Source organism: Canis lupus, chromosome 27, assembly GCF_048164855.1.
Source record: "Canis lupus baileyi chromosome 27, mCanLup2.hap1, whole genome shotgun sequence".
NCBI classification, from domain to species: domain Eukaryota; kingdom Metazoa; phylum Chordata; class Mammalia; order Carnivora; family Canidae; genus Canis; species Canis lupus.
The window spans coordinates 37,360,185-37,385,907 of NC_132864.1; the positions used below are offsets into that span (position 1 = coordinate 37,360,185).

At 61.6% G+C, this 25,723-nt stretch overlaps 1 protein-coding gene across 8 annotated transcripts in view; it reads left to right on the top strand.

Moving 5' to 3' along the window:
- The window catches only part of ARVCF (ARVCF delta catenin family member), a 54,705-nt gene extending 29,639 nt beyond the window's left edge, over window positions 1–25,066 (top strand). For 2 of the 8 annotated variants that reach the window (XM_072803517.1, XM_072803516.1), the window contains 18 exons: window positions 4,046–4,273; window positions 13,009–13,167; window positions 13,319–13,839; window positions 15,110–15,609; window positions 16,213–16,396; window positions 17,219–17,336; window positions 17,748–17,919; window positions 18,577–18,594; window positions 19,563–19,634; window positions 20,977–21,104; window positions 21,390–21,540; window positions 21,793–21,991; window positions 22,072–22,183; window positions 22,274–22,364; window positions 22,686–22,739; window positions 23,127–23,212; window positions 23,666–23,782; window positions 24,225–25,066. In XM_072803517.1, coding sequence (XP_072659618.1) covers window positions 4,064–4,273; window positions 13,009–13,167; window positions 13,319–13,839; window positions 15,110–15,609; window positions 16,213–16,396; window positions 17,219–17,336; window positions 17,748–17,919; window positions 18,577–18,594; window positions 19,563–19,634; window positions 20,977–21,104; window positions 21,390–21,540; window positions 21,793–21,991; window positions 22,072–22,183; window positions 22,274–22,364; window positions 22,686–22,739; window positions 23,127–23,212; window positions 23,666–23,770 — 2,880 coding nt within the window. In that variant the 5' untranslated portion in view covers window positions 4,046–4,063 and the 3' untranslated portion in view covers window positions 23,771–23,782; window positions 24,225–25,066. Of the gene's footprint in view, window positions 1–4,045; window positions 4,274–7,648; window positions 7,779–13,008; window positions 13,168–13,318; window positions 13,840–15,109; window positions 15,610–16,212; window positions 16,397–17,218; window positions 17,337–17,747; window positions 17,920–18,576; window positions 18,595–19,562; window positions 19,635–20,976; window positions 21,105–21,389; window positions 21,541–21,792; window positions 21,992–22,071; window positions 22,184–22,273; window positions 22,365–22,685; window positions 22,740–23,126; window positions 23,213–23,665; window positions 23,783–24,224 lie in introns of those variants that run through there. The other 6 variants (XM_072803522.1, XM_072803523.1, XM_072803520.1 and 3 more) reach the window with 5 other exon arrangements.
- The last annotated feature ends 657 nt before the right edge of the window (window positions 25,067–25,723 follow it).

Below are 25,723 nucleotides of genomic sequence, written 5' to 3' on the forward strand. Positions count from 1 at the left end.
TTTTGGGGGGATGTACAGAAATGCTTCGTCCTCACAAAATTGAGCTGGTCTGTCTTTCCTTGGCAGTTTGTCTCACTGCTTTGAGGTTAAGAACAGCCTCCTCCTGCCCAGACACCCCAGGCCCTACGCTGACTTCCGAGCAGCACTGTGGTTCTGGCAGGGATGAACAGACAGGGACTCCGCCCTATGTGAACTCCCCAGCCCAGGCCTCCTGCTCCGGCCTTGGCTCAGTGCCCTTCCTTGTGAGCTGGCCAGAAGCTATCCCTGCAGCTGTGGGTACCATCTGACCACAGGAGGGGTGACAGAGTAAATATGGGCCCCCATGAGGCCTGGTGGGCAGTGCTGGGAGCAGGTTTCCGTGCTGGCAGTGTTGAGGGTGGGGGACGTGATGCCCTCCCAGGCAAAGCGGGCTTTGGACCACTAGGCCAGGGTTCTGCTTCTCCAGATGGCCAGGGGTGGGGGTAGAATTTGGGGTGGGAGGGCTGGCCATTTCAACCAGTGGCCAGTCCTCTCTCCCCTCTTGGGGGACAACTGGCAGTGTGCCGACAGATGGCCAGCGAGGAGTCGGGACTGGAGCCCGGGCCTCCTCCCTGCCTCCCCCTGCCGGCCTGACCCTTAGGAAATTCCTCTAATTCCTCAACCCAGATTGGACTCAGGCCCCATAATTTGATTTTCTGGAGCAGGGTTTGGCTGGACTCCTTGTGAGGAAGAATGTCTGGGTCAGCAGGAAGACGTCAAATGTGGGTTTAGGTTTCGGAGGAAGGATCGGCGTCTCCCCCTAACTCCTCTGATGGTGCCTGTTTTCCGGATGGAAAATGCTCAAGGTCCATGCTGCCTCTGCCCAGCAGTGCTTCAGAGCCTTGACCTTACCCACCTGTCCACCCACTCACCCATCTACCCACACCTACTTGCTCATTCCCCTGCCCACCTGACTCTCCACCCACCTCTCACCACCACCGCCCCCTCACACAACCACCTACTCCCCCTCCTGTCCGCCCGTCCATTCACTGGTTCATTCATTTCCACTTCCATCAGCCTCCTGTCATTCCGTTCCTCCATCCACTCAGCAGTCTGTCTACCTGGGGTCACTCCTGGGATGTGCAGGCTCACTACCTTCATTCCTGCCTGGGACAGGTGAGGCTGGCTCTGCGTTGCACGTTCGTTCCCATCTGCTTGCTAAGTCCACTCCACGAGTGGACAGGCGATTGGGCATGGGGAGAAGCAGCCTGCACCAGGCACTGCAAAGCCAGTGGCCGGGATCTGGGTGAGAGTGAGGTGTCTGCCTGACAGGCCGTGAGGGGCCCCTGCCAGGTGACTGGAAGCTGCAATGACACTGGCCAGAGAGGAGATCAAGGGGCAGCTGAGACCCAAGCAAGCACCCGCTTTCCTGCCTGTCTCAGGCCCTCGTAGTCTGGTGCCCCCTCTCCCCAGAATTGGGCCTCTCCCTGATGCCCCTTTGGGGATGAAGCCTTTAAAGTCTCATGGTTGATCTTAAAAATTCATTACAACTTGCTTTCCATGTCATCACACATTTATTGTTTTCATATAAAAATAGCATTTTTGAGTTAGCATCCGCAAAGAGCTGCCTTCTGGAGCGGTGTGGTCTGGCTCACCTGTACCCACACGTGCTCGGACCCCAGAAGGCCACCATGTCAGGGGAGCAGGCTTAGGTCTTCCCTGCTTCCTAGATATGCCCCTAGCCAGCAGCCCGCCTCTTGCATACCCCAGGGCTGCCGTCAAGGCCACCAAGGTGAGGAGGCTGTGGACTACAGGCCCACAGAGGGGTGCACCCTTGGGCTGGGGCAGAGAACATGGGCCCTAGCCCCAGAGTCTCTGCTCTTTGTGGAGGCTGCAGGGTACTCTTCTTCCAAGCTGGCTGGCATTTGGGGGCGTCTCCTAGGAGACACATAGTTATTTAGCTCCAACTGAGAGAACTGGGCAATGGGAAGGTCATGGTGGGGTTTGGCTACCTTCTCACGGTAGCTGTTGATTTCTGGACCCCTGGCTGGCCCCCAGCCTGGGCAAGTGGGCCCCCTCTGCAGGAGGCTCCTTGGGCCCCAGAGCTGGAACGCACTGGAGGGCCCAGGGCAGGGAAGCTAGTGCTGCCCCTCGTCCCCCACTGTCCTCAAGGTCTGCAGCCTGGGCCTGGTCCTATTAGGAGCAGGGAATAGCAGCCTGAGGTCAGTCAGGAACCCATATCTCAGCACAAGGAAGGAGGAAAGGCACATCCTCGGCATGAGGCCCCCAGATGTCCTGATCACCACCTCCCAGGGCCTTGAGACCCATGCTGCCACCACGGGCTCCAGGGACCTGGCTCCACCCCCTGGTGCACCTTGCCTGCCCTCCAGTGAGGAAGACCCCACCACGCCTACGTGGGGCCACCAGATTCAGTCCATCCATGCGCAAGGCCAGTGTCTAGGTGGCACCAAGGATTGGGCAGTGTGCATCTGGGACCCGTACCCAGGCAGCAGTGGGTGAGCGCAGGAGGCTGTGTTCCCACAGCCGTGGACATGCCATGCTGTTTGTCCTTTATTCCCTGCTGGCCAGAGAAGCCAGCCTCTACCTCACTTTCCTCCTCTCCTCCCCCATGATGGCCACCGCCTCTCCTGGCCTGACAGGCTGATTTTGCTGCCCCTCTGCTAGGTCATATTGACAGTTTTATTTGTGTGACAGGTGCTGGGGAAGTGAGGCTTGGCTCCTGGGACCTGTGCTGGCCTCTTCCCGGAGCCTGGCCTTGGTTCCCCCAGCTTCACAGGGGGCTGGGCTCCATGGTGTCATCTTCATGTACACCCGTGCCCGCCAACCCTGTCCCTGGCTCAGCTGGTACCAGTGGCCAAGCCCAGCACCGACCCCTCCTTTCTAGGGCTCTGTTCTTGCAGCTGCTCCTCCTGGGCCAGTGAGCAGCAGAGCTGGCCCTCCAGGGGTGTTGTCCACTATGCTGTGTCCTGTGTTGTACAGGGCCACGGGGGCCAACAGCGTCAGCCACCACTGGCTGGCATGGGCTGGGCCAGGAGGAGGCCCCGAGCAGTTCTGGGCATCACACCACACCCCGAGTGCCTTAGCAGTGTGGCCACATGGGCTGCACCCTGCCTGCTGGCCAGCTGCTATGCACAGGTCTATGCTCCATATCCTTCTCCTGCTTCTTGCTCATGAAGAACAAAAATGGTGGGCAGCCAGGGAGTAAGCAGCGAGGAGAGTGCTGGCTTGTGGTTGCAGCTGCCAAGCCCCTGCTGCCACCACCCACCACCCTGGGGCCCTCAGGGGCAGCACTGGGCAGGGGCCCGGGCAGGCCTGACCCTCCCCACAGACTGGGCCTCAGATGCCTGGGACCCTGCCCTCCACCTTCCCTCCAGATGTGAGGCCCATGGGCCACTTCTGGGTACAGAATCTCAACCAGGCTGCACTCGGTGTTCACTCTGCTGTGTAGGTAGATAGCAGCCTTGTTCCCAGGCAGTGTGGCTGTGAGTGGAGGCCCGACTGCTAGTCTGCAGGCCAGTGTCATCCCCTCACCTGCTTAGGCCTCCCACCCACCTGGCGGCTGTGGAGTGGCTTCTCTCTCCCTGCCCACTGGTGCATCAACTCCACCACATAAGCTGTATGGCTTGCACGCTTTCTCTGGTCCCAGGCATCTGCCTCAGTGAGCTGGGCCTGTGTTGGCCCCATGCTGGGATGAACTGGCATGTGCTGTGGGCAGCAGAGGGCCTGGGACGTCTGAAAGGTGGTTACGCCAGTTCTTCCTACCCTTCCCTTCCCAAAGGGCTCCAGGACGCCCACGGTTAGTGGTTCCGCTGGACCTGGCAGGAAGCAGGGCCTCCCGGCTCAGAGCCCCACACTCCATAGGGAGGGAGCCGGCTGCTTCCGGCTAGCCTTGGATTAATGGCTTTTAATTTAGAATTTAATCAATGCGGCCTCTCTCTGGAGAGCTGGATGCTCTGGTCTGGGAGCGAGTCGTATGATCTGTGGGTGGGGTGGGCATGGGGCCTATGATGGCCTCTTCAAGCCTGTGCCCCGGCCCCACCCTGACCTTGCTCTGCTTTGCCTGCAGCCTGTTGGCATCCTGGTCATGGAGGACTGCAACGTGCACTCGGCTGCCAGCATCCTGGCCTCAGTGAAAGAACAGGAGGCCCGCTTTGAGCGACTGACCCGAGCTCTGGAGCAGGAGCGGCGCCATGTTGCCCTGCAGTTGGAGCGTGCCCAGCAGCCTGGTATGGGCAGTGGTGGTGTGGGCAGTGGGCAGCCCCTGCCAATGGCCTGGCAACAGCTGGTCCTGCAGGTAATACCCCAGTGACTCATCCGGAAGGGTGAAAATGGCCAAGTAGGGAAACAATCCAGGGGCCTTGGTGGACCACAAGCCAGTATTGAAGGCTTATGGCAAGATATCCTGGAACCCCTGAGGAGGGGAGGAAAGTGGGATCCCAAGGGAGCTGGAAGTCTCACTTGAGTGTGCAGGACACCCTGTGATGAATGGGCAGGACACAGCCCAACCCTCAGAATGGCACCCTCCACTCAAGTGAGTCCTCAGAGCTCAGGTAGCTGGGCAAGGTGTGTTCGGGCAGCTGTCACCCCGGTGACACTGAGAGTTTTGCCAGCTGTGGAGTCTCCTTGCTATGGTATCCTCCTTTGTCACATGTGTCAGTGAGTCAGGCCTACGGAAGGCTTGAGCAAGGGCCTGGGCTCTGCCCATAGCTCAGAGGGTGACCTAGAAGCCTCAGTTTCTCCACTGGCCAATACCCTTAAACTGAGCCCAGGCCCCTCTGCTCAGCCCCAGGAGTCTGCTCTCTGGCCAGGCCCTGAGCACTCTAAAGTCAGGAGGAAGGTTGCCTGGACCCCTCCCTCCAGTGTGGATGGGGCACAGGACCACCTGGTTTATGGGGTGGCAGGGGCAGAACAAGAAAACATGGGAGGCCTGGAGTTTGGTGTGATTTTTGAGTTCCTATTACTGACTGAGGCACAGGGCAGAGGATAGAGCTGTCCCAGGATCCAGGAGAAGGAGGGCTCTGGCCCACCCTGCAGGCCTCCCACTGTTACTGCTCCCCCCGCCCCTTAAGGCCTAGGGGGCAGAGGCCTACGGAGTCCCCAGGTTCTGCACAGAGTGACCTTAGAGGGAGCAAGGCATTGGTCTCGGTTGAGACTGACCCTGTTGGGCTAGCTTCACCTAGCCAAGGCATGTGGGGCTCAGAAGCAGTAGCCCACGTCAGGTCGGGGGAGTTGGTGAGTGACCTCTACCCCCAGAGCCTTGATGGTCTCATCTGCCAGTGGGCAATCCACACACACAACCCAGCACACTATACAATCAGAACCGAAGTCGTGTCTCCAGAGGGCCAAGACCTACCAGCAGCCCCCACCACTGGGGAGCTGTCTCTCTAAGCCTCTGGTGCTGAGGTGGGCCACAGAGCCAGTCCACAGGAGGCCAGGACTGAGGCAGCGTAGGCCTAGATGCAAGAGCCACCCCCTAACCCCCTGGATATTAGGCACTCCAGAGGGTGAGGCCTGTGCCCCCAGATGTGGCAGGGAGTGGAACAGCCCGGCTGGGCCACATGCAGACAGTGGCAGTCAATGACCTCGAGGCCATCCTTCAGGCGCCAGGCCCTCTATCTAGCCCTCCCAGGCCCGAAAGGGCTGTAGCCTCCAGCCCAGAGGGCGCCGCTGAGGGTCAGTGCCCCTAGAGAAAGATGTTCCCATAGCCTAGAGCTGCCCTGGCCTCCTGGGGGCCGTGGATTAAAGACCTCTGGCTACCACCTCTCCCCGCCCACTGCCCTCCTGGCCTGCCCTTGGTTTTCTGTCTCTTGGGAGGAGATGGTTTTCTCAGGGTGAGATCGGAAAGAGCATGTTCCCAGGGCTGTGGCTGGACCGGAGGGCTGATGGGGACATTGTGGGAGGCGGGGCCCCATCCGCTAGCCAGGCCTAGCAGCCCGATGCCAAAACTGCTTCCCAGATTGGTCTCAGCAGGAGATGCCTGGTGTCCTACCTGCTGAGCCCCAGGGCTGCCTGGAGCTGGTCCTTGGGGTCAGAGCTGGGGTCTGTGAAGCTCAGGGCCAGTAGCAAGGCAGGTTGCCGGGGCTGAAGGGTCAAGAGGCCAGGAGCTAGTGTTGTGCTCCTTGTCCTGGCCACATGCCTTTAATCCTTCAGCAGGAAGAGCTCTCTGTTCCAGCACCTGACTGGAGTAGAGCCAACCCTCAAGCAGTGTGTGTTTGTGTGTGTGGAAGGGCAGTTGGGACACCTTTAGGGACCTCGTCAGCCCCGGGTTAGGCCAAGGTGGGTTTGTGCCTGGGGCACTAGCAGCAGGTGAAATCTGGGAGAAGGCAGAAGCAGCTGAAACGTAAGTCCCTCAGGGCCGCAGTCTAGTCCTCCTGCTGCTGCTTCTGTCCCAGATGGCTCCCTGTGGGGCTGCTATGGATGGAAGATACAGGGGCCAGTGGTCAGGGTGCAGGTGGGGAAATGGAGGCTCAGTGTGCAGGTGGAGAAATGGAGGCTCGGAGGGACATGCAGTGGATAGATACCCAGAGTGCTTGAGCATTCGGGGGGCATGGCTTAGGTACATGGCATGTCCAGGAAGAAGGATTTTCTGAGTGGGGTCTGAGGCAAAGCAGGAGGGGGGCAGGAAGCCCAGGCCCTGCCCTCCTTTCTTGCCAGACCCATGGAACCTCCTTGCACTGGCCCTTGCCCTTATTCATCTTAGAGCCTAGTTACCTTATTGGTGATACAAGAGCCATTGGCTTACCTTTATGGGGTATGACCCAAGAGGGCCCCAGTCCAGCACAGCCCAGCCTTTCTGGGTCTGTGTTTGTATCCAGCAGAGCCAGACTCCCCAGGGTGTGGCTGTACCTTCATGCCAGGCTAGGGTGCCACCCTGGTTTGGAGAAGTCCTGATGAACCAGCTGCTCCGATACCACCACCACCCCACCCGAACCCACCACTTTGCAGTGGATCAAAAGCATGGAAGAGAGAGGGCCTGAGGCCCGCTTGGCCTTAGGAGTTTTCACCCAGGGTCATCCAACTGCTGAGCCCTCCCCATGCACCATTTGATCTGCTCTGACACCCCTCAGAGGGTGGGGGAAACCCTGGACTTCTGGGTCTTGATGGGGAGAACCCAAGACAAAGTAGATCAATGCCAGGTCCATCTGGCAGGCCCCTACTGAGCTCAGTGGAGACACTTGGGGGGCCCTGCTGGGGTCTGGGCAAGGGCCTGGGGCGGTCAGACCTGGGAGACCTGAGAGACCTTGCCGCGCTGACATCGCTGTAACACTGATCAGCGGTGGGGGGGGGGGGGGCACTTACCGAGTCGGGATGAGCAGCCTACCCAAGAGGACAGGACGGCCGCCCTGGCCCGCTCGGCCAGAACTCAGTTTCCCTAGCTGTGCAGGGGGAGGGGCCTGTGAGCTCTGTTCCTGGAGGCTAAACGAGGCCTGGGCAGCGCCCAGCGGGAAGATGTCACCCCCGCAGGGGACACGGAGGGACGGGGGTTAGGGGCGACCCCGGCCCCGCCCGGCCGTCGAGCTGCACCCCGCGCAGGTGGGGGGCGGGACCTCGCCCGGCCCCGCCCCCGGCCCGCGCCCCGCCCGCCCCGCCCGCCCCGCCTGGGCGCGGCCCCGCTCCATTGGCTGCTCGCCGTGGCCGCCGCCAGATCCGCCCCCGCGGGGAGCGAGTCCGCCGAGCCCGAGCCCGCACGGCCGAGGCGCCGGAGCCGAGCCCGGGTCAGCCGCCGCCGCCGCCGCCGCCGCCGCCCCTACCGGCCCGCGCCCCCCGAGCCCGGCCCGATGCCGGCCGAACTCAGACAGGTCGGAGGAACTTGGTGCCGGGCGCGGGGGCGCCGTCCCGGGGGCGCGGCGGCGGGGGGCGGGGGGCGGGGCGCCGGCCTTCCCGGAGGACCCGCTTTTGTTCCGTGGAGCCGCCGGCCGGAGGCGGCTATTGTCTGCGCTCCGGGCCGGCGCGTTCGGCCCCGGGGCGGGCGGGGCGGCGGAGTGAGCGCGCCGCCCGGGGGGTGTGCAAGGCGCGGGGCGGGGCGGCGGGGTCTCTGGGGACCGGGCGCGGGCGCCCCGGGGCGGTGCGGTTCCACGCCGGGAGGCGAGGCCGGGACCGGGGGGAGGGCACCCCAGGGCATCGCCCGGGACAGGTGCCTGGTCGGGCCTTCCTGAGCAGCCCCTCTGTGCAGGAGGGATGCCGAGTCCCGAGGGGGCAGCGGGGTTGGGCCTCCGGCTCCCCGGAGCCTGGGGGGGCTCTCCTCCCCTCCACACTCCAAGCGCGGGCTCCGACTCTGGGGACCTGCGAAGAAGCTTCCGGAGCTTTAATGGGAGCCCTGTGTGCCCGGCGGCGCACGTGAGGGGAGGGGTGGAGGAGGGCCCTGCCCACGTGCGGAGGCAGGAGGGGTCTCCGAGGAGAGCCCCGGCAGTCAGCCTCCTTGTGCGGGGAGGGGAGGAGCCGGAGCGAGGCCTGCGGGCAGCCAGCACCTCGTGCTCAGAGGGCTTAGGGTCCAGTAACAGTCAGGGACACTGAGGCAGACTGGAGAAGCAACTGCCCCAGGCCCCTTGTGATTATTGGGGTCCAGGTCACCCCTCCCCTACCCCTAGGAGCTGGGTTTCTGTCTGCTGTCCATCTCTGGTACTGCCCGGAGGCTCAGGCCACTGACTGCCCCAGAGAGGGAGGGGTCAGCTGCAGGGAGTTGGGGCCTCTGTGTAGCTGATGGATGCTGGCTGGGCTTGGAGAAACTCGGGTGGGTGACAGCCAGCTCTGCTGTCCCCTGCAACCTTGCTTCACCAGTCTCCTGCGCTTGCACTGCCTGTAGGTCTCTTGACCACTCCGTGTGGACTGCAAGCCCTGGCAGGTGGATCGCTGCTCTGGAGGGGTGCGCTCGCATCTGCCTGGGCTGGATAGAGGCTGTGGGCATCAAGAGAGGTGCATCTGTGGTGGCCGAGGGCTTGCTCTCTGGTGAGAGATGCCAGCCTGGATTGTCCTGGACTCTATCTGGGACAGCTGTGCTGGGAGGGGACACGTTTGTTCCCTCACCCCTCCATTCATTCTTTCAGTGCCCGCTGTCTTGTGTCCGCTATGGGTCAGGACTGGGGATCGTGGGAGCCAGGTGTGGGATCCCACCATAACCCATTCCCTATCTGTGAGGCGGGACCATGGACAGGGTGGGGTACCTGTCTTGAGGTTTGTTCTCCATGGTACACACCACGGGTGCTCATCGTTCAAGTGCAGTGGGTGAGATAGAGCCATGCGTCTGGGACTCCAGTCCAGCCCCCCTCCCTCATTGTGACTTGGCTTGTTTCCCTGTCCCCTCCCTCTACCGTTCGCCCACATACCTCCTAGGTTGCTGTGGTCTTTTGCCTAGGTGGCGGCCCCTTTGTCTGTTGGCTCACATCTTGTGTTCTACTCCCCACGGCTGGCACTCTCCTACTTGTTCTATGGCCTTGATATGCTGGGTGCTTTCTGTTTCCTCATGAGGAAGCTGAGCCCCAGGTGTGTGACAGGGCCAAGGGCCCTCCCACTGTGCCCAGCTCTGTGCCTCTGGGGACCCTCTTAAGAGCAGTGGTGGCTGGCTGGGTTTATCTCTCTTTAGTTTATCTAAACTGGCCACTCTGGCCCCTGGCTCAGAGTCTTGGGCCAGGCCCCGCCCCCAAGTTCAAGGCAACTCATGGGAAACCCCAGGTCTGGACAGCAGCCCCACTCTGGGCAGGCCTGTAGACCCTGGATTGGGTAGACCATGGATGGGAGTGTCAGGGAACAGTTTGGGCCATGGCGGTAGGTGATGGGAGGCAGCTTGGTGGTCCCAGGAAGAGAGACAAGAATGAAGCTAGGGCTGGGGAAGGGTGACAAGAGACAGTTGACAGAATTTGGCAAGATTTGGGATATAAAGGACTAGGGGTTGTGTGTCCATACTGGTGTTCATGTCTGGGGTGCATGGGGGAGTCTGAGCCTCAGGGCCAGGAGTCTCTGGGCTGTGCCACCCTGGGTGGATGGACATGCAGCTCTAGAGCAGGCTCTTGAGTTCAGATGAGGATGCAGGCACCCTGGTCAGCTGCCTTTACTGAGTGCTGTGTGCTGGTCACCAGTCCATAGTCCCACCTCAACACCCCATGGATTCTGCAGAGGCCTAAAGCACGGGTTGACCTTGGGCCTTTCCCTGATTCCCCAGTCTGCCACCAGCACTGAGGCCCCCAGAGTGGGTGGTTGGCTGAGAGTCTGGACACAGGGGTAGAAGACAGAAGGAGATGATGGGGGTGGGTTAGCAAGTGCAAGTCCCTCTGGGGGCAGCAGGCACTGTGCACTGGGGGCTGTTAGGACAGCATGCAGATGGACGTGCTTGGGCCTGTGGGCCAGGCTGGGTGCTCACACATGCGTGTCTGTGTGCATCTGTCCCTGTTGGGTCTATGCACGCACGTCCAGGTCCTTATCTGTATGTGTGCCCAGGCGTGTGTTAACGGGGGCCGGGCCTTCCTGTGATCACCGGCTGACTCACGCTCCCGCCTGCCCGCCCGCCTGGGTGAAGTCATCGCCTGTTTTTAGCTCCCTGAGGTCATTTGCCAGTGGGGGCTCTCGGGGCCTCAGGATCCCACTACCAGGCTGTCTGGGCTGGGTATTAGTGGGCGATGCTGCAGGGTTGCCAGGCTTTGCTGGAGGGGCCCTGGCTCCTCTGGACCCCCATTCCTTCGTCCCCCCTACTGCACTGTGGCAGACTGTCATCACAGGCTAGAGTGAGAATAAAGTGAACCTCAGAGTGTCATTGAGGTCTGAGGTGTGCTTACTCCTCTCCTCCTTCCTCACCCCGCCCCCCAGCCAAGGAGCTGGAGGCTCTTCTCTGAGAGCACTGATGTATGCTGGTCTACTCGAGGGGCAGATCCTCCTGGATGCTCCGGTCCCCTCTTGGGTCCACTCTTGTCTGTCTTGCCCCTTGCCCCTCCCCTTCACCTGCAGCCCCTGGGGTGTGGCCTGAAGCCCGCCAAGGCCCAGCAGCAGAGAGAGAGCTCAGCGCCTGCCACGGTTTGCTCCCACAGTTGCCAAATACAAAACTCCCTGAGCTTTCGGCTCCAGAACTGTCCCGGCCTCCAGGGCCCTCAGAGAAGAGCCTGGTAGCATGTCCCTATTCAGGGTCTGCGTTAACTTCACTTTCTCAGGGAACGTCATGCCTCCTACCTGGCCATGTCCCCACCAGGCATTCCACCTGTGGCCCCAAACTGAGTGGCGATGGCGCCTGCAGAGTAAGGTATAGCTCAGTGGCCTCACAGAGCCACCTTCTCTGTGAAGGCCTGGATTCCCCGTTAGTGGTCTCTGAAGTCTCAGTTAATCCTCTTTCTCTGTTAGGCCTCAGTTTCCCTTTTTATGAAATCACATACAGTTGTCTTCTGGGGACAGAGGCTGTATTCTGTGACTTCCTTCCTGTGTCACCAGAGCCCGGGGGATACACTTGTCCTAACATGGTGCGGGTCTCTCCTTGGACCCCTGGAGTGTTTGCAGGGGCCGAGAATTTCAGGACTATGAGTAATCAGGGGCTTTAGCATTTTTTCAGGACAGGACCCCAAGCTGAGGAGACTTCACATCCTGAGGAGGACCTCAGGAAGCAGGCCCTAGGGCAGCTCTGGGCACCTAGCCTTGCACACTGCCTGGGCCTGGGGCTGGGAGCAGAGTAGGGCTCTGGTGGCAGGCAGATATGGGTATGGCCTTCCTTGGGCCTCAGCTCTGTTTCTTTGTAGGGCCTCAGAGGGCTGGGGCCCAGCTAGGGACCCATTCCTCAAGGCACAGCATCTGGGCCACAGAACAGGGCCTGTCCTCCTGCTGACCTGGCCCCTGCTGCCCAGGAATGTGCTCCGCTTGCCTGCCCACTGCAGCTTGGGTTTCAGCTCCTACCCATCCTAGCCAGATGCTGATCCTGAGACGTTGGTGTGGTGCAGGGCCCCATGCAGTCAGAGGCCTGGGGGTACATGGCCTTTGGTTCTCAGACCCCTTTGCCAATCAGCACAGCAGGGGTCTGTTCAGCTCTGCTGTGGGCTGGCCTGTCCTCTTTTTATTTTATTTTTTATTTTTTAAATTATTTATTTATTTATTTATTTTTTGGCCTGTCCTCTTTAAACCTCCAGTCCCTACTCCAAGTCTGCCATAGGCTTATGGGCCTTAAAAGGGCCTCTGTCCAGAGCTGTCTTGCCTAGAACTCCACCATGGTCATCCCCTGCAGGGGTGAAGGTGGGGGAGGGGTGCTGCAGGTTGGGGAGACCTACAGAGGTATGTGAGGAGGGGGCACCAGAGTCCCTGTTGAGGACTAACCTGGCACACCTGGTCTGAATTCCCCATCTCTGGGCTCTGGTAAGACAACCAGCGTCTCAATGGGGAGCACCAAACACTGGCCCAGATGAGGCAGGGCCAAGCTGTGCCCACTCACCACCCCTGGAGTGTCCAGGCCGGAAGGAGCACGGGTATTTTGAGCATTCTGGGAACTGGGTATTTCTGTCCCACGAGGGCGTCTAGCTGGCCTTGGGGACAGTGGGGGCCTGGTGTTGCCCTGGGGAGTCAGCGAGCAGTACTGAGACTGTTTTCCCAAGGCGTCTGCACTCAAGGTTTCTTGGATGGGGCAGGGACGAGGCCCAGGACACGGGAGGGCCCACTCAGGGGTGGTGAGCCATGTCAGGGTCAGGAGCTCGACCTGCAGGTCCTACCAACCTCCTGGGGCCACCAGGAGCCTATAGCAACCGACCGAGCTTTGCAGCTCAGACAGGGCTGCCCAGGACTGCACGCTGGGGTCAGGGGCTTTATCTGCCAGCTTAGCCCAAGGAGGCCCCAGGATTGGGGGAGGTGACCCCCCTTGGAGCCCCCCATGGGTTAGGGCAACAGAGCCAGTCAGCCCTGTGGTGTTCAGGGTGCTGTCTTCACCAGCTGGGGCTGAGACAGGCCCTGGGGTCCATGGGTTCCAGGGGTGGGAGGAAGGCACTCCTGGCATCTAGGCCGGCACAAGTATCTGCACTCCAGGGCCAGGCGAGCTGTGGGTCCTTCCACTGATGCCCATCCCCCTGTTGCCAGGAGCAGAGCCCGGGCAGCCAGGCCTCACTGGCCACCATGCCAGAGGCACCCGAGGTGCTGGAGGAGACAGTGACAGTAGAGGAGGACCCTGGCACACCTACCTCCCACGTGTCCATCGTCACATCGGAAGATGGCACTACCCGGCGCACCGAGACCAAGGTACGGCCAGACCGAGGCAGTGGGCAAGTAGGCTGTGCAGCCGCAGTTCTATTATGAGAGTGGCCTCCCAGGGGCCGCCTGTCATCCGGGTGGCAGTGTCTGGGCTCTCAGGCTGCCCAGCCAGCCCACCGGCCACCCGCTTACCCACTAGGTCACCAAGACGGTCAAGACGGTGACCACGAGGACAGTGCGCCAAGTGCCCGTCGGCCCAGATGGGCTCCCCGTGCTGGACGGCGGCCCCCCGCTAGGCCCCTTCGCAGATGGCCCCCTGGACCGGCACTTCCTGCTCCGCGGGGGCGGTCCGGCCGCCACGCTCTCCCGTGCCTACCTCAGCAGCGGGGGCGGCTTTCCCGACGGCCCCGAGCCCCGTGATGTCCCCAGCTACGGCAGTCTCTCCCGGGGGCTGGGCGTGCGGCCCCCACGCGGCCCCCTTGGCCCGGGCCCCGTCGATGGCTGCTTCACGCTGCCCGGCCGACGTGAGGCCTTCCCCCCGGGCCCGGAGCCCGCGCCGGCCGGTCGCTCCCAGCCCGAGCGCTTCCAGGCGGAGCCGTATGGCTTGGAGGACGACACGCGCAGCCTGACTGCTGAGGATGAGGGCGGCCCGGAGCTGGAGCCGGACTACGGCACTGCCACGAGGAGGAGGCCTGAGTGTGGGCGTGGCCTTCGTGCCAGGTGAGCACCCGTGACGGGCCGCTGGCTGCTGGGGCTCTCCGTTAGTTACACCTGTTAGTTTGAATTGGCCACAGCTCCTCTCAAGGACAGCAGCAAGGGAAGCTTCTGGGGGAGTGGAAGTTCCCCTGGGCATCCTCCCTGTTGGCCCCGGCGCATTAGGGAAGTTGGTGACAGGGCCCAACGCTTGCTACCCTTGCTCCAGGCAGATGGCCATGAAGACGTGAGTGTAGGTGGCTCAGAGCATTTCCTCTGCATTTCCCTAGGCCTCAGTTTACCCCGTGTACAGAAGCTATATCCCAGGAACTAGGCTACCCAGCTCTTTCCAGCTGTAGACTCTGGGTCTGTCCCCTCTGCCCTCAGTTTGTTTATCTGTAGAATGAGAACATGACCACAGCCTTGGTATGGATTTTTTTTTTAATATTTATATATTTATCTATTCATGAGAGATACAGGGAGAGAGAGAGAGGCAGAGACACAGGCAGAGGGAGAAGCAGGCTCCATGCAGGAAGCCTGACACGGGACTCAATCCTGGGTCTCCAGGATCACACCCTGGGCTGAGGGTGGCGCTAAACCACTGGGCCACCGGGGCTGCCCTTGGTATGGATTATGCTGTGTGAACACAGACAAGATACCTGGCCCCTTCTAGCCCCAGTCCCTGCCCTAAGAAGTAGGTTTGCTGGTGACAACCCACAAGGACATCCTGTTCTCTGGAGGACTGGTGGCCTGAATGCCCCTATCTAGTCCCACCAGGCTGGCTGTGTGCAGGGAGGGTCACCTCTTTCCCCCACATCCCAGCAGATCCCACATGCAGAGATGGGCCTCGATAGAAGGCAGGAGGACCCCAGTCACAGACAGATGTTTCATAGAAATGCATTTAGCTCAGAATTGGGGAATGTTGCATGGTGGTGAGAGTAAGTGAGCTCCCCGTCTCAGGGAGACCCTCGCCCTGATAACCATTGGTAACCTTTGGCTGGCACTTAGCTGATGGTGGTGAGAATGAGTGAGCTCCCCATCTTAGGAAGATCCAAGCCCTGATAACCATTGGTAACCATTGGCTGGCGTTTAGCTGTGTCACTGGCTGTGAGTCAGTTCTTGCTGGCCTGGCATGGGACTCTTGGCACCCGCTCGGTGCTTGGGGTCAAGTATCAATGGTATGGGCCTCTCCCCACCTTTCCTGGGTTTGTCCTCCAGAGAAGATAGGATGAGTAGCTCTGGAGCAGATGCCTTGTGGCACTGCTGAGACGTCCCTGCACCCTGCCCGCCTGCACAGGGCCTACGAGGAAGTGGCAGATGATGCCGGCGAGCTGATGGAGGAGCGGCCCCCGTTTCCTGCTGCGACCGCACCCCTGGCCCAGCCAGAACGGGGCAGCCTGGGCAGCCTGGACCGAGTGGTCCGGCGGTCGCCCTCCGTCGACAGTGCCCGTAAGGAGCCGCGGTGGCGGGACCCCGAGCTGCCGGAGGTCCTGGCCATGCTGCGGCACCCCGTGGACCCCGTGAAAGCCAACGCGGCCGCCTACCTGCAGCACCTGTGCTTCGAGAATGAGGGTGTCAAGCGGCGCGTGCGGCAGCTGCGGGGCCTTCCTCTGCTCGTGGCTCTGCTGGACCACCCGAGGGCGGAGGTGCGACGGCGGGCCTGCGGGGCCCTGCGAAACCTCTCCTACGGCCGAGACACGGACAACAAGGCTGCCATCCGGGACTGTGGCGGCGTGCCGGCTCTGGTGCGCCTGCTGCGGGCAGCCCGGGACAACGAGGTCCGAGAGCTCGTCACAGGTGAGTGCACCGTCATCCCTTGGGGGAAGGAGAGCAAGGTTTGGCCAGGAACAGATGTCCCCTCCCACCCACCCGTGCAGTCAGGAGTCCAGCTGCTGGGGGTAGGCATGGCTTAGACTCAGAGGTCCTCAGTGTCTCTGCCCCTTGGGCAGGCCCCCTTGCCACCTGCCCCTATGTACCCATACTCCTCCAGGTCCCACCCTCCAGGGGGAGCTGTGCTGGGGGAATTGTGCCTTAGGGGACCCAGTTGGCCAGGTAGGGTAATATGACCACCTTCAGGTGGAGCCAGTGGAGGGGTAGTGCCATTCACCCATGTGGCTCAGAGGGGATAGGGGAAGAGAAGGCACCTGCTTGTCTAGCCACAGGCTCCCCACCAGCCCTTGCTCTGTGTCCCAGCCCCTCTGGTGCTTCCTCCCGGCTGGTAGTACTGTTAGGTGCCTTTGCACATCTTGCCTGGGCCAGGGTGGGCACCCAGGTCCTCTCATGGCTTTTGTCACTATCTTCTGGTCTGACCTGGGGCACGTCCTGAGCGAGGTCACGTGGGGAGGTAGGGAGGTCAGTGCTTTGTGTGGTCAGCACTGGCTGGTTGATGGCGCCCCGCAGGCACACTCTGGAACCTGTCATCCTACGAGCCCCTGAAGATGGTCATCATTGACCACGGCCTGCAGACGCTGACTCATGAGGTCATTGTGCCCCACTCGGGCTGGGAGCGTGAGCCCAATGAGGATTCCAAGCCAAGGGATGCCGAGTGGACAACAGTCTTCAAGAACACATCGGGTTGCTTGAGGTGTGGGTGGGGGCCGGGTTCGGGCACTCTCTGTGCAGCCGCCCAGGGCTATTCTTGGTCAAGGAGGCAGGAGCCAAGCACTAGAGCCTGTGTGCGTACCTGGGAATATCCTCAGTAACATGGAAGACAGTTAGCCCCCCAAGTTTTAGGAGCTTCACATCCACACTACAGTTCCTGCCTGAGTCCTGAGAATGGGACTGGATGGGGCTATTATACTCAGCCCCAAGGGAAGCCTCTGGACAAGGTCTGCCACCGTCTCATGTAGTACCCTTTGTCTCCAGCCCCACTCACCTTTGACCCATGCTCCCATCACCACGGCAGCCAGGATAGGGGGAGCTAGGACCCTCATCCTGTCTGCCTCAGAGGCCTCATTTCACATCCTCAGACCTCTGCCCTAACCCTCCCACCCTGGGTATCCCTACAGAGTCCTCACAGGTGGTCCTGGGTCTCCAGGGTCCTGCCTGTTCATCAGAATGTACCCCCATGGCTTTATGGGGTCTTCACGGGGTAAGGTGGAACCCAGAACTGCCACTGGGGTAGGGGGAGCCCAGAATTATCTGTGCATGGATTCAGGACTCTGGACCCCGTTCTGTCCCCTTTCAGTTCTGCTGGGATCAGAGAAGGCCCCCTGCCCCACACACATGGCAGACTAGGGCTCTACCCTAGGGTCTCAGTGGTCAGGACACTCAATAGCCCTGACAGGGTGGCATCAGACCCTATTTTACAGATGAAGACAAGACCCCAAGGCTGGGAGTGGGGAGTGCTTGGCTGGGAAGTTCCCATGGGAGCCAGGGGTCACAGGGCTCGCTCTTGGCCACCCAGGAACGTGAGTTCAGATGGCGCAGAGGCCCGGCGGCGGCTCCGGGAATGTGAAGGGCTGGTGGATGCCCTGCTGCACGCCCTGCAGTCAGCTGTGGGCAGGAAGGACACGGACAACAAGGTGAGTGGAGCAGGATGGGGAGAGCCTAGCAGGCCCCAGCAGGATCAGTCTCACAACCTCCTACAAAGGTTCGAGAGACGGAGCAAGAACTGGGCCCAGGGGGCCTGACCCCTTTGGGCAACACAGGAGGAATAGGTGTGGGGGTCTGGGGCAGCACCCTGGGTGTGGGCCACCCCACAGTGGCCACACTGGAGCGGACACCCGTGACCTCCCAGACGAGGTCCTACATGCAGTAGGCTCTCCCACCTTTTTCCTTCCTCAGCCCTCCCTGGGAGTCCTCAGCCACGTGGGTCCCCATCTCTACACCCCCAGTTCCTCCCGTGTACACTGGCTGTGGCTGGGCTTCCCCAGGAGGGCTAGCAGCCTCTCTGCCCACCAGACCCTGCTCCATCAACTCTCCTCTCCCCACAGTCGGTAGAGAATTGCGTGTGTATCATGCGGAACCTGTCCTACCACGTACACAAGGAGGTGCCTGGGGCTGACAGGTACCAAGAGGCTGAGCCTGGGCCTCCAGGCAGTGCTGCAGGCTCCCAGCGCCGGAGGAGGGATGACGCTGGCTGTTTCGGTGGCAAGAAGGCCAAAGGTGTGTGGGAGGGACGGGGTACCACTCTAGGACTCCGCCTGCCACTCCAGGATGAAGGGCCCCCATACCCATGGCCATCACAGAAGCTAGAGACCACCTGGTCAGCTCCTGATGGGCAGGTGGGAAAGCAGGTTGCCGAGGAGGGTGTACTGAGCCCCTGGGTCATCCGGCTGACCGGCCAGCCTTCCCTCATCTGCACTGTGGGCCCCCCAGGGGAGGGCAGGAGTGAATCTATGTGGTGTTCCTGCTGCTGCCTGGACTCAGCTCTGGGAGGGGTTCTTTGGGCCCATGTGTGGAAAGTGCTGAAGATGATGCCGCCTCCTGGCGTTCACAGAGCACCTGAAGACCTTGAGATGCCCACCCTGCCTTCACACCATCCCAACCGGCATTTGCTGGGTACAGGTTCCAGGATCTACATTCCCTGGCACCTGCCCTCCTCCCCTGCCCCCCATGTGGACCTGTTCTGACCCCAGGCCTCCACTTTTTTTGTTCCACTTCTGGGCACTCAGCCCTCCAGAGTAATCTGGGTGGGATTCCACGACCCGTCTATTCAACTTGGGGTGTGCAGTGGGAAGTCGAGGCCTCCTGGGAGGGCATGGGAGGGCGCTGCCCACTCAGGCTCGTCTCCTCTCTCCTGTGCTTCCTCCGGCCGCCCAGAGGAGTGGTTCCATCAAGGTGAGTCCCTGTTTGTCCTGCTGTCCAGGCCTGGTGGGTGCGCTGGGCACCAGGGAGGTGCCGCTCACCCTGTTGTCCAGGCGGTCATCTCTATGACGACTGCAGGGCGGTCCAGCCTCAGGGCCCTGCCCCATCCCTAGTAGTCCCTTCCCTAGGCAGCCATTTCCATGACAACTGTGTGGACATGACAACGGCAGGAATGTTGGCCCTGGACTTGTTGGGAGGCCAGTGGGCTGTTCCTGTGTAACCTCAGACTCAGCTACCCAGGCAGGGCTGGAGCTGAGCAGGGAGAGTGAGGGGGTGGGAGGCAGGGTCTGGGACTGTCTGTCCCCGTGGGCCCCAGTGAGCAAAGTCTGCCCCTGGGAATGAGGTGATGTGTGGCTTAAAGGGACCACACAAAGCCCCCATGAGGCTGGGCAGAACAGGGAGCCTGGATCACTGAGCAGTGCTGCCTTTCAGAGGAAAGGAAGCTCCCTCATCTGAGAGGAGGGGGAGTGGGAAGTCGTGCGCTCACTCACCAAGGGGTGCAGGCCGAGGCTGACAAATGCTAGGTGGGGCTGCTCTAGGGGCTCGGCCTGCAGGTGGAGGTCTCCTCGCCAGCAGAGCTGGGACCAGGTCCTGATGCCAGGCGGGCATTTCCCCGTAGCTAGAATGCTTGGCCCCAGCCCTGCTTTACTATGCAGCCGGGCAGGTCTTGTCCTTGCTAGCCCTCAGCTTCTCTGTACCTCCCCGTCACCCAGCCTGGGCTCCCGGCTCCTGGCACCTGACAGGTGATGAGCCCTGACCGCTGGGGGCAAGGCTGGGACACCCCCAGGCCTCACACTCACCACTGCCCTTCCCAGGGCCTCTTGGTGCCCAGTCCCAGGCTTGGGGGTGCTCTTGGGCCTTGGGCAGGGAAGTGCTATGTCCACCCTCCTGGCACATCCTGCCCTGCAGGGTCTACTTCACCTCCATCTGTCCTCTTCCAGGGAAGAAGGATGGTGAGATGGACCGGAATTTTGACACACTGGACCTGCCCAAGCGAACTGAGGCTGCCAAAGGTGAGTGGGCAGAGGCAGAGTTCAACGCAGGCCCATCCGGGTAGCGAAGCTTTGTGCTACCAAGCAAGCTCGAAGGGCCTTGGGGATCTGATGGGGAGACAGCCCACAAGTGTGGGGTTCCCCAGAAGGCCGTCCAGTCCCCGGGTACCGGGCATGGGTTCAGAATCAGGGTCAGTTCCATGGGCCACTCCAGGCAGGGTAGGAGACAGGCACAGAGAGGCCAGGCACTTGCAAGGTCACACAGCACATGAAAGACTAGAGGAGACAGCCGAGACCTTCAGTGAAGGCAGAGGTGAGTTAGGCAGGACCTAGTGTCAGCTGAGGCGCTGACAGGGGCTGATGGTGCAGGGGGCAGAGTGGTTTATCCTTCTCGTTCTGCTGTGTCTGTCTGAGTCCTACTGTGTGCTGGTCTGTTCTGTACACTGCAAATCGGGCCTGAGGAGGAGTGATCTGCCCTGGTGAGCCCCAGGCCGTGGCCCACCCTGCAAGCCCAGACAGCCCCAAGCAAAGTGGAAGACCCCAGCCCTGGGAGGGAGGTCTAGGGGAAAACAACACACGCAGAGGGACCAGTGCCTGTGAATACCCTCGCGGGGAACACTTGAGTGGGGGACATGCTTGGGGCATTGGGGGAACAGGAAGCCCAGTGAGGCTGGAGTGGAGGGACCAGTGAGGAATGGGGAGCAGGTAATAGGATGTGGGTGTGGGAGGACAGGGCAGGGGGAGTAATGTCTGGGTCCAGGTCAACTGAAAGGCTGCTCAGCCCCTCCCCCTAGAGCAATTCTGCTGCCCTGTGGGGGCAGGGCCTCACTTATGGGGGCCAGGAGTGGTTGAGCAGGGTGCAGACTGGGAAGGCAGGCCCTGTAGCTAGGGGCTTGTACCCATAACAGCCTAAGTTACGTAGGGGAGAACGGGCCCTGTTCCCAGGGAGGATGGGTCTTTTCCTAGGGCTCCCTGCCCCCAGTGGCACAGCCTATCTGCCCTGGAGAGCTGGCCCAGTTGTGAGGGAGTCTGGGTCCGGTTGCTAGGGGAACAGTCCTGGTTGCCCCCTCCCTGTCTACCCCAGGCCTCGTGGATGCTCTGGCTGCCAGGCAGGGTCAAGGGACCAGTGACTTCGCTTAGACCCACTGCCTCTTCACTGAGCCTCTGTTGTCCCATGAAGCGGGAAGCTTTTTTCCTCCGGTGGCCCATAAGGGGGGGGAATGTGTTGATGTTACATTTTCCCTGGCTGCACCATTTCCCATCCCTGGCCCCAGCTGACTCGCCATGAGAACACTGATGGGAGGAGAGGGGGGAGTGGAGCGGGGGTCTGGGTGACCGCGGGCGGTGGGTGCTCTGTGCCCAGGCTTTGAGCTGCTGTATCAGCCCGAGGTGGTACGTCTCTACCTCTCCCTCCTCACGGAGAGCCGGAACTTCAACACCCTGGAGGCGGCCGCAGGTGCCCTGCAGAATCTCAGCGCCGGCAACTGGATGGTGAGAGGCTGGATCTGGCAGGGAGGGAGAGTCCTAGGTTCGCTGGGGGTGCGGCCTCTGCCTTTGGCCAGGCTGGGGGTGGAGGGTTGTTGGGGACCGCACGGGATACAATGCCTCCCCAAGGTCTGGGGGATGGAGTTGGAGTTGAGTTGCTTGGGTAGAGCTTTGTCAGGGCAGGAGAAGGGCCCAGCCAGAGGGGACACCTGGGGCTCGGCTAGGAGAATGTCTAGGCGTGCAGCTGTGTGACCCAGTGTGCTGAGCACACTCCCCACCCCACTACCACAGTGGGCCACGTACATCCGCGCCACGGTGCGCAAGGAGCGTGGCCTTCCGGTGCTTGTGGAGCTGCTGCAGTCCGAGACGGACAAGGTAGTACGCGCTGTCGCCATCGCCCTGCGCAACCTCTCCCTGGACCGGCGCAACAAGGACCTCATAGGTGAGGACACTGGTGGGACAGGGCCAGGATGCAGGCCCCGGGGTCCCATCTGCAGGGGCTGGGGCGGCAGGGTGGGGAGGGTTCAGCCCTGCCCCTGTCATTTCCTCCAGTCCCAGCTGCTTGGAGCTGATGTCTTCCCGAAGGGTCCCAAGGCCTAGCCCCTGTCCATAGCTCCCTGCTGCTCTCTCTCCTGGTGGAGGCCCCCTGTGAATCCCGATCCTCCCCGTCCTGACACCTGCCCCTGCCCTTCAGGGAGCTATGCCATGGCCGAGCTGGTGCGGAACGTGCGCAATGCACAGGCTCCGGCGCGACCCGGGGCCCGCCTGGAGGAGGACACGGTGGTGGCCGTGCTCAACACCATCCACGAGATCGTGTCCGACAGCCTGGACAATGCGCGCTCGCTGCTGCAGGCCCGAGGCGTCCCGGCGCTGGTGGCCCTGGGAGCTGCCAGGTGGGCGGGGAAGGGGGCGGGGCGGGGCGGGGCCAGGGAGGGCGGGGCGAGTGCTGACCCCGCCCTGGGCCTGGCCGCAGCCAATCGGTGCGCGAAGCGAAGGCCGCGTCCCACGTGCTGCAGACCGTGTGGAGCTTCAAGGAGCTGCGAGGGGCCCTGCAGAAGGATGGCTGGACCAAGGCGCGCTTCCAGGTGCGGCCTTCCTCTTTCACTTCTCCAGGGTAGGCCCCCACAGGAGTGCCCCCGACCTACACACTGTCCGTTTTGCGCTCCCCACCCCAGTCAGCCGCCGCTGCTGCTAAGGGACCCAAAGGAACACCGAGTCCCGGAGGCTTTGACGACAGCACCCTGCCACTGGTGGACAAGAGCCTTGGTGAATACGGGGTCGGGGTGTGCACACGTATCCCTGAGGTACACGAGATGCTCCTCCACCTAGGTGCATTGTTGGTGACAAGGCAGGTAAGGGGTAGGGGGGCCCTTTCCTGGCTTGCAGCCTCCTACAGTCTCTCTACCCACAGTGTCCACATGGATGTTAAGTGGCAGGGGGGTGTCAGTGGCAGAGGCCCAGCAGGATGGTGCAAAGATGTTAGTGACGCAGGGTACACAGGGTCACGGAGGCCAGCCTGCTATGGGTTTGTCCCGGTATCTCTACTGGTTCTTGCAACCAGCCAGCCACCTGGCTTGTGCCTTGCAGATGGTGAGAAGACAGGCAGCCGGGACATGATCCCCATGGAGGCACTTGGCCCAGGTGAGTGCTGATGCAGGGTGGCTTGTTTCCTGGGGGAGGGCGGGGAGGGGCAATGTAATGAGCCAGGTGGTTTTGCCTTGTGTGTTTGGTGTTGGGAAGGCCTCCCAAGGAGATGCTGGGTAGAAAAGAGATTTGGTTTTGGGGTGCTGTTGAACAGGGTAGGCTCTCCAGCTAAGGTCTCTGGTCTGCCATCTGAGCGGGGGCTGGAGAGTTCTGAGCCACCATGGTGGGAGGGGCCTTGAGAAGACCTGGCCTAGGCCTCCAGCACAGTGCTGGGGGTCATCTCCAGATGTCCCCTGTCTGGGGCCCCCTGTGTCTGGGCTGAGAGGGAGATATGCCCCTGTGGTGCCTGCCCCTCAGAGTTCCCCTCATGTCCCCCACCCCAAGATGGATACTCCACTGTGGACCGGAGGGAACGAAGGGCACGAGGCAGTGACCCTGCAGGGGAGGCCTCTGAGAAGGAACCGTTGAAAGTACGTCGCTGTGGGCAGGTGCCTAGGGAGGTGATGTAACTAAGGCATTACTGGGAGGGGCCCTGGCAAGGTGCTGAGTGTAGACGCCCAGTACACCTGGGGTGGGCTCACCTACAGGGCAGCTGAGCTGGGAGACCGAGCCAGGGGACTCTGAGCAAGCCTGTCTTCATCCTCTTGCCTGCGTGTGGGGGTCCGGGGCAGTGGGGAGGAAGTGGTGGGTGAGGGCCCACCATTGTCCCACCTCCAGGGCAGCACCTGCCAGCCTGCTCTGTGATAGTCTCCTGGCTTTGGGCACAGGCCTGTGTGTGTCCACGCATCACTGTGCATCTATGTGAGCCACACTAGCTCAGCTCCCACCTCATCCACTGAGCAGCCCAGCCCCTACCTGTCCGCGTTGACTAACCTGCTCTGTTCTGCTCTAATGCCCTCCTGCTCACTGCCTGTCCGCTGCAGCCCGACCCCGGCAGGAAGGTTCCTCCTGGGCCCAGCAGGCCCGCGGTCAGGCTGGTGGACGCCGTGGGGGACGCTAAGCCTCAGCCCGTTGACTCCTGGGTCTAGCTTGCATGCCTGGTACGTTCTCTCGTCTGGTTTCTCGTCCAGCTGTTCCCCGTCCCCTGGGAAGGGGCTTCTTGTTAATCTGTGCTGGCTGCATGTTCTGTCCCTCCGTCTCCCTGGTGGGACCCCAGCTTCAAGGTCAGCAGGCACAAGTGCCCACCTTAGGCACAGGCTGGGGGCTGAGAGGGACATGCCTCCCTGGGCCTGCAGCCCGGGCTCAGGCGCTGTGTCCTCAGGGCCAGAACAGGGATGGCTCCCCTGCCCCCACATTTAAACGCCTCAAGCACAGTGCCCCCCAACGACCAGCGAGTCAGATGGGCCCTGATGCTGAGACTCTCCGGGTCAGCCTGTGCCACCCCAGCAGCTGCCTTTGTCCACACTTGCATTGGCCTGGCCTGTAAAGGGGTCCGCCCAGCCCCCAGGCCGCCTGGCTGAACCTTCCCCTCTCCCTCCTTAGGTCTCGGGCCCAGCCATTTGTTCTTAGGGATCTGATCTGATCACAAGAAGATGGGAACTCCGGGGCGGCCCTCACAGACCCTGCTGTGGAGCTTGGAGCCCCCTGGCGGCAGGGCTTGGCAGCGCCTCTCGCCCGGGAGCCAGGGCTGGACGTTCTGGACACAGCTTCCTTCCTGCCCCTGCTCCCTCCCTCCTAACTCCCTAGGCTGAGTTAGCTGTTTACTGACATGGTGCTGTGTGACTGCAGAGAGACAGAAAGCCAGCCGGCCTGCCAGGGGGGGCCCAGGGAGGGGGCAGGGCAGGGCACCTAGCTTTGCTTTGGGGCTGGCTGTGTAGAAGTGTGCTCTTGTGTGTGCAGGACCCCAGAGGAGCCCCGCAGGCCGGCCGGAGGACAGGCAGCAGGGGAGGGAGAGGGGGGCTCAGGGAAGGAGTTTGACTCCAGAAGGTAGAGGGGATCCACTGGGCTCTGAGTCCCACCCTGCATGGCAGGCAGAGCATGGGTGGGGGCTGGCCCGAGCAGACCCGAGCAGAGCTGCTCTGGGGGTCAGGCTGTGCTTGGCCCCACCCTGCCCTCAGCTGCGTGGAACCCCAGTGCAGCAGGGGCCGTCCCTGAGCGACTCTGGCCTGGCCGTGCCTACCAAATCCCGTCTGCCCTGAGTCACACCTCGGGACTGACCTGCGGCAGCGGCGGGGGACTGCTGCCTAGTGCCTGCTGTTTGTGACTTCAAAACAGAAGAAAAACACTGACGAAAAGCATTAAAAACAAAACCAAAATAAGACTGTATTGGTAAACACCTAAATTTTTGTAAGAAAATTTAAAAATTAAAAAAAGCAACACAGAAACTGCCTATCTTCTGCGGCTCAGATCTCTTGGCCCAATCTGCTTGCTTTTCCATTTGCCCAGTGGGAATGGGTGGAGGTGGCCCTGGGTGTCCATGTGCTATGTCCAGAGGGTGCTCAGCTCCCAGGCCCCAGGGGTGTTCGTGCACGTGTCCTCCCAGACTCACTGTGACCTGCTTCTACACAAGGGAGAGGGCTAGCTCCTGGGTGGGCTGCACCGAGTTCTGGCGTGGTGTCTGGTCTGCATACAGGTGGGCTCAGCTAGGATTGGGGATGGGCAGGATTCTTGGGGAGCCCCTGAGGTAGCCAGGCGGCCCTGGGGCCAGAGGGCCAGGGTTGCAACTGGGGATTTAGTCAGCTGTGGATTTAGGTAGATGTAAAGCAATTCCACTTCATCACCTGCTGGCTGGGCAGCCAGTAGAAGTGCCAGAGCTGGTCTGAGCCTCCATAAATGAGGCCGAGCAGGATGGGGGAGGTTAGTTCTACTACTCAGTACCACACAGGGACCCCAAGGGGCCAGGGGCCTGAGAGCCCACACCCTGTACTGTGGCGGGGCCCCCTGTCCACCTTTCCCTGGTGCCTGGTTGGTCAGAGATGGGACATGATGGCTGACCAACCGCCCTGGTCCAGTTTCCCAGGACGGCCTCCAGATGGGGGCTC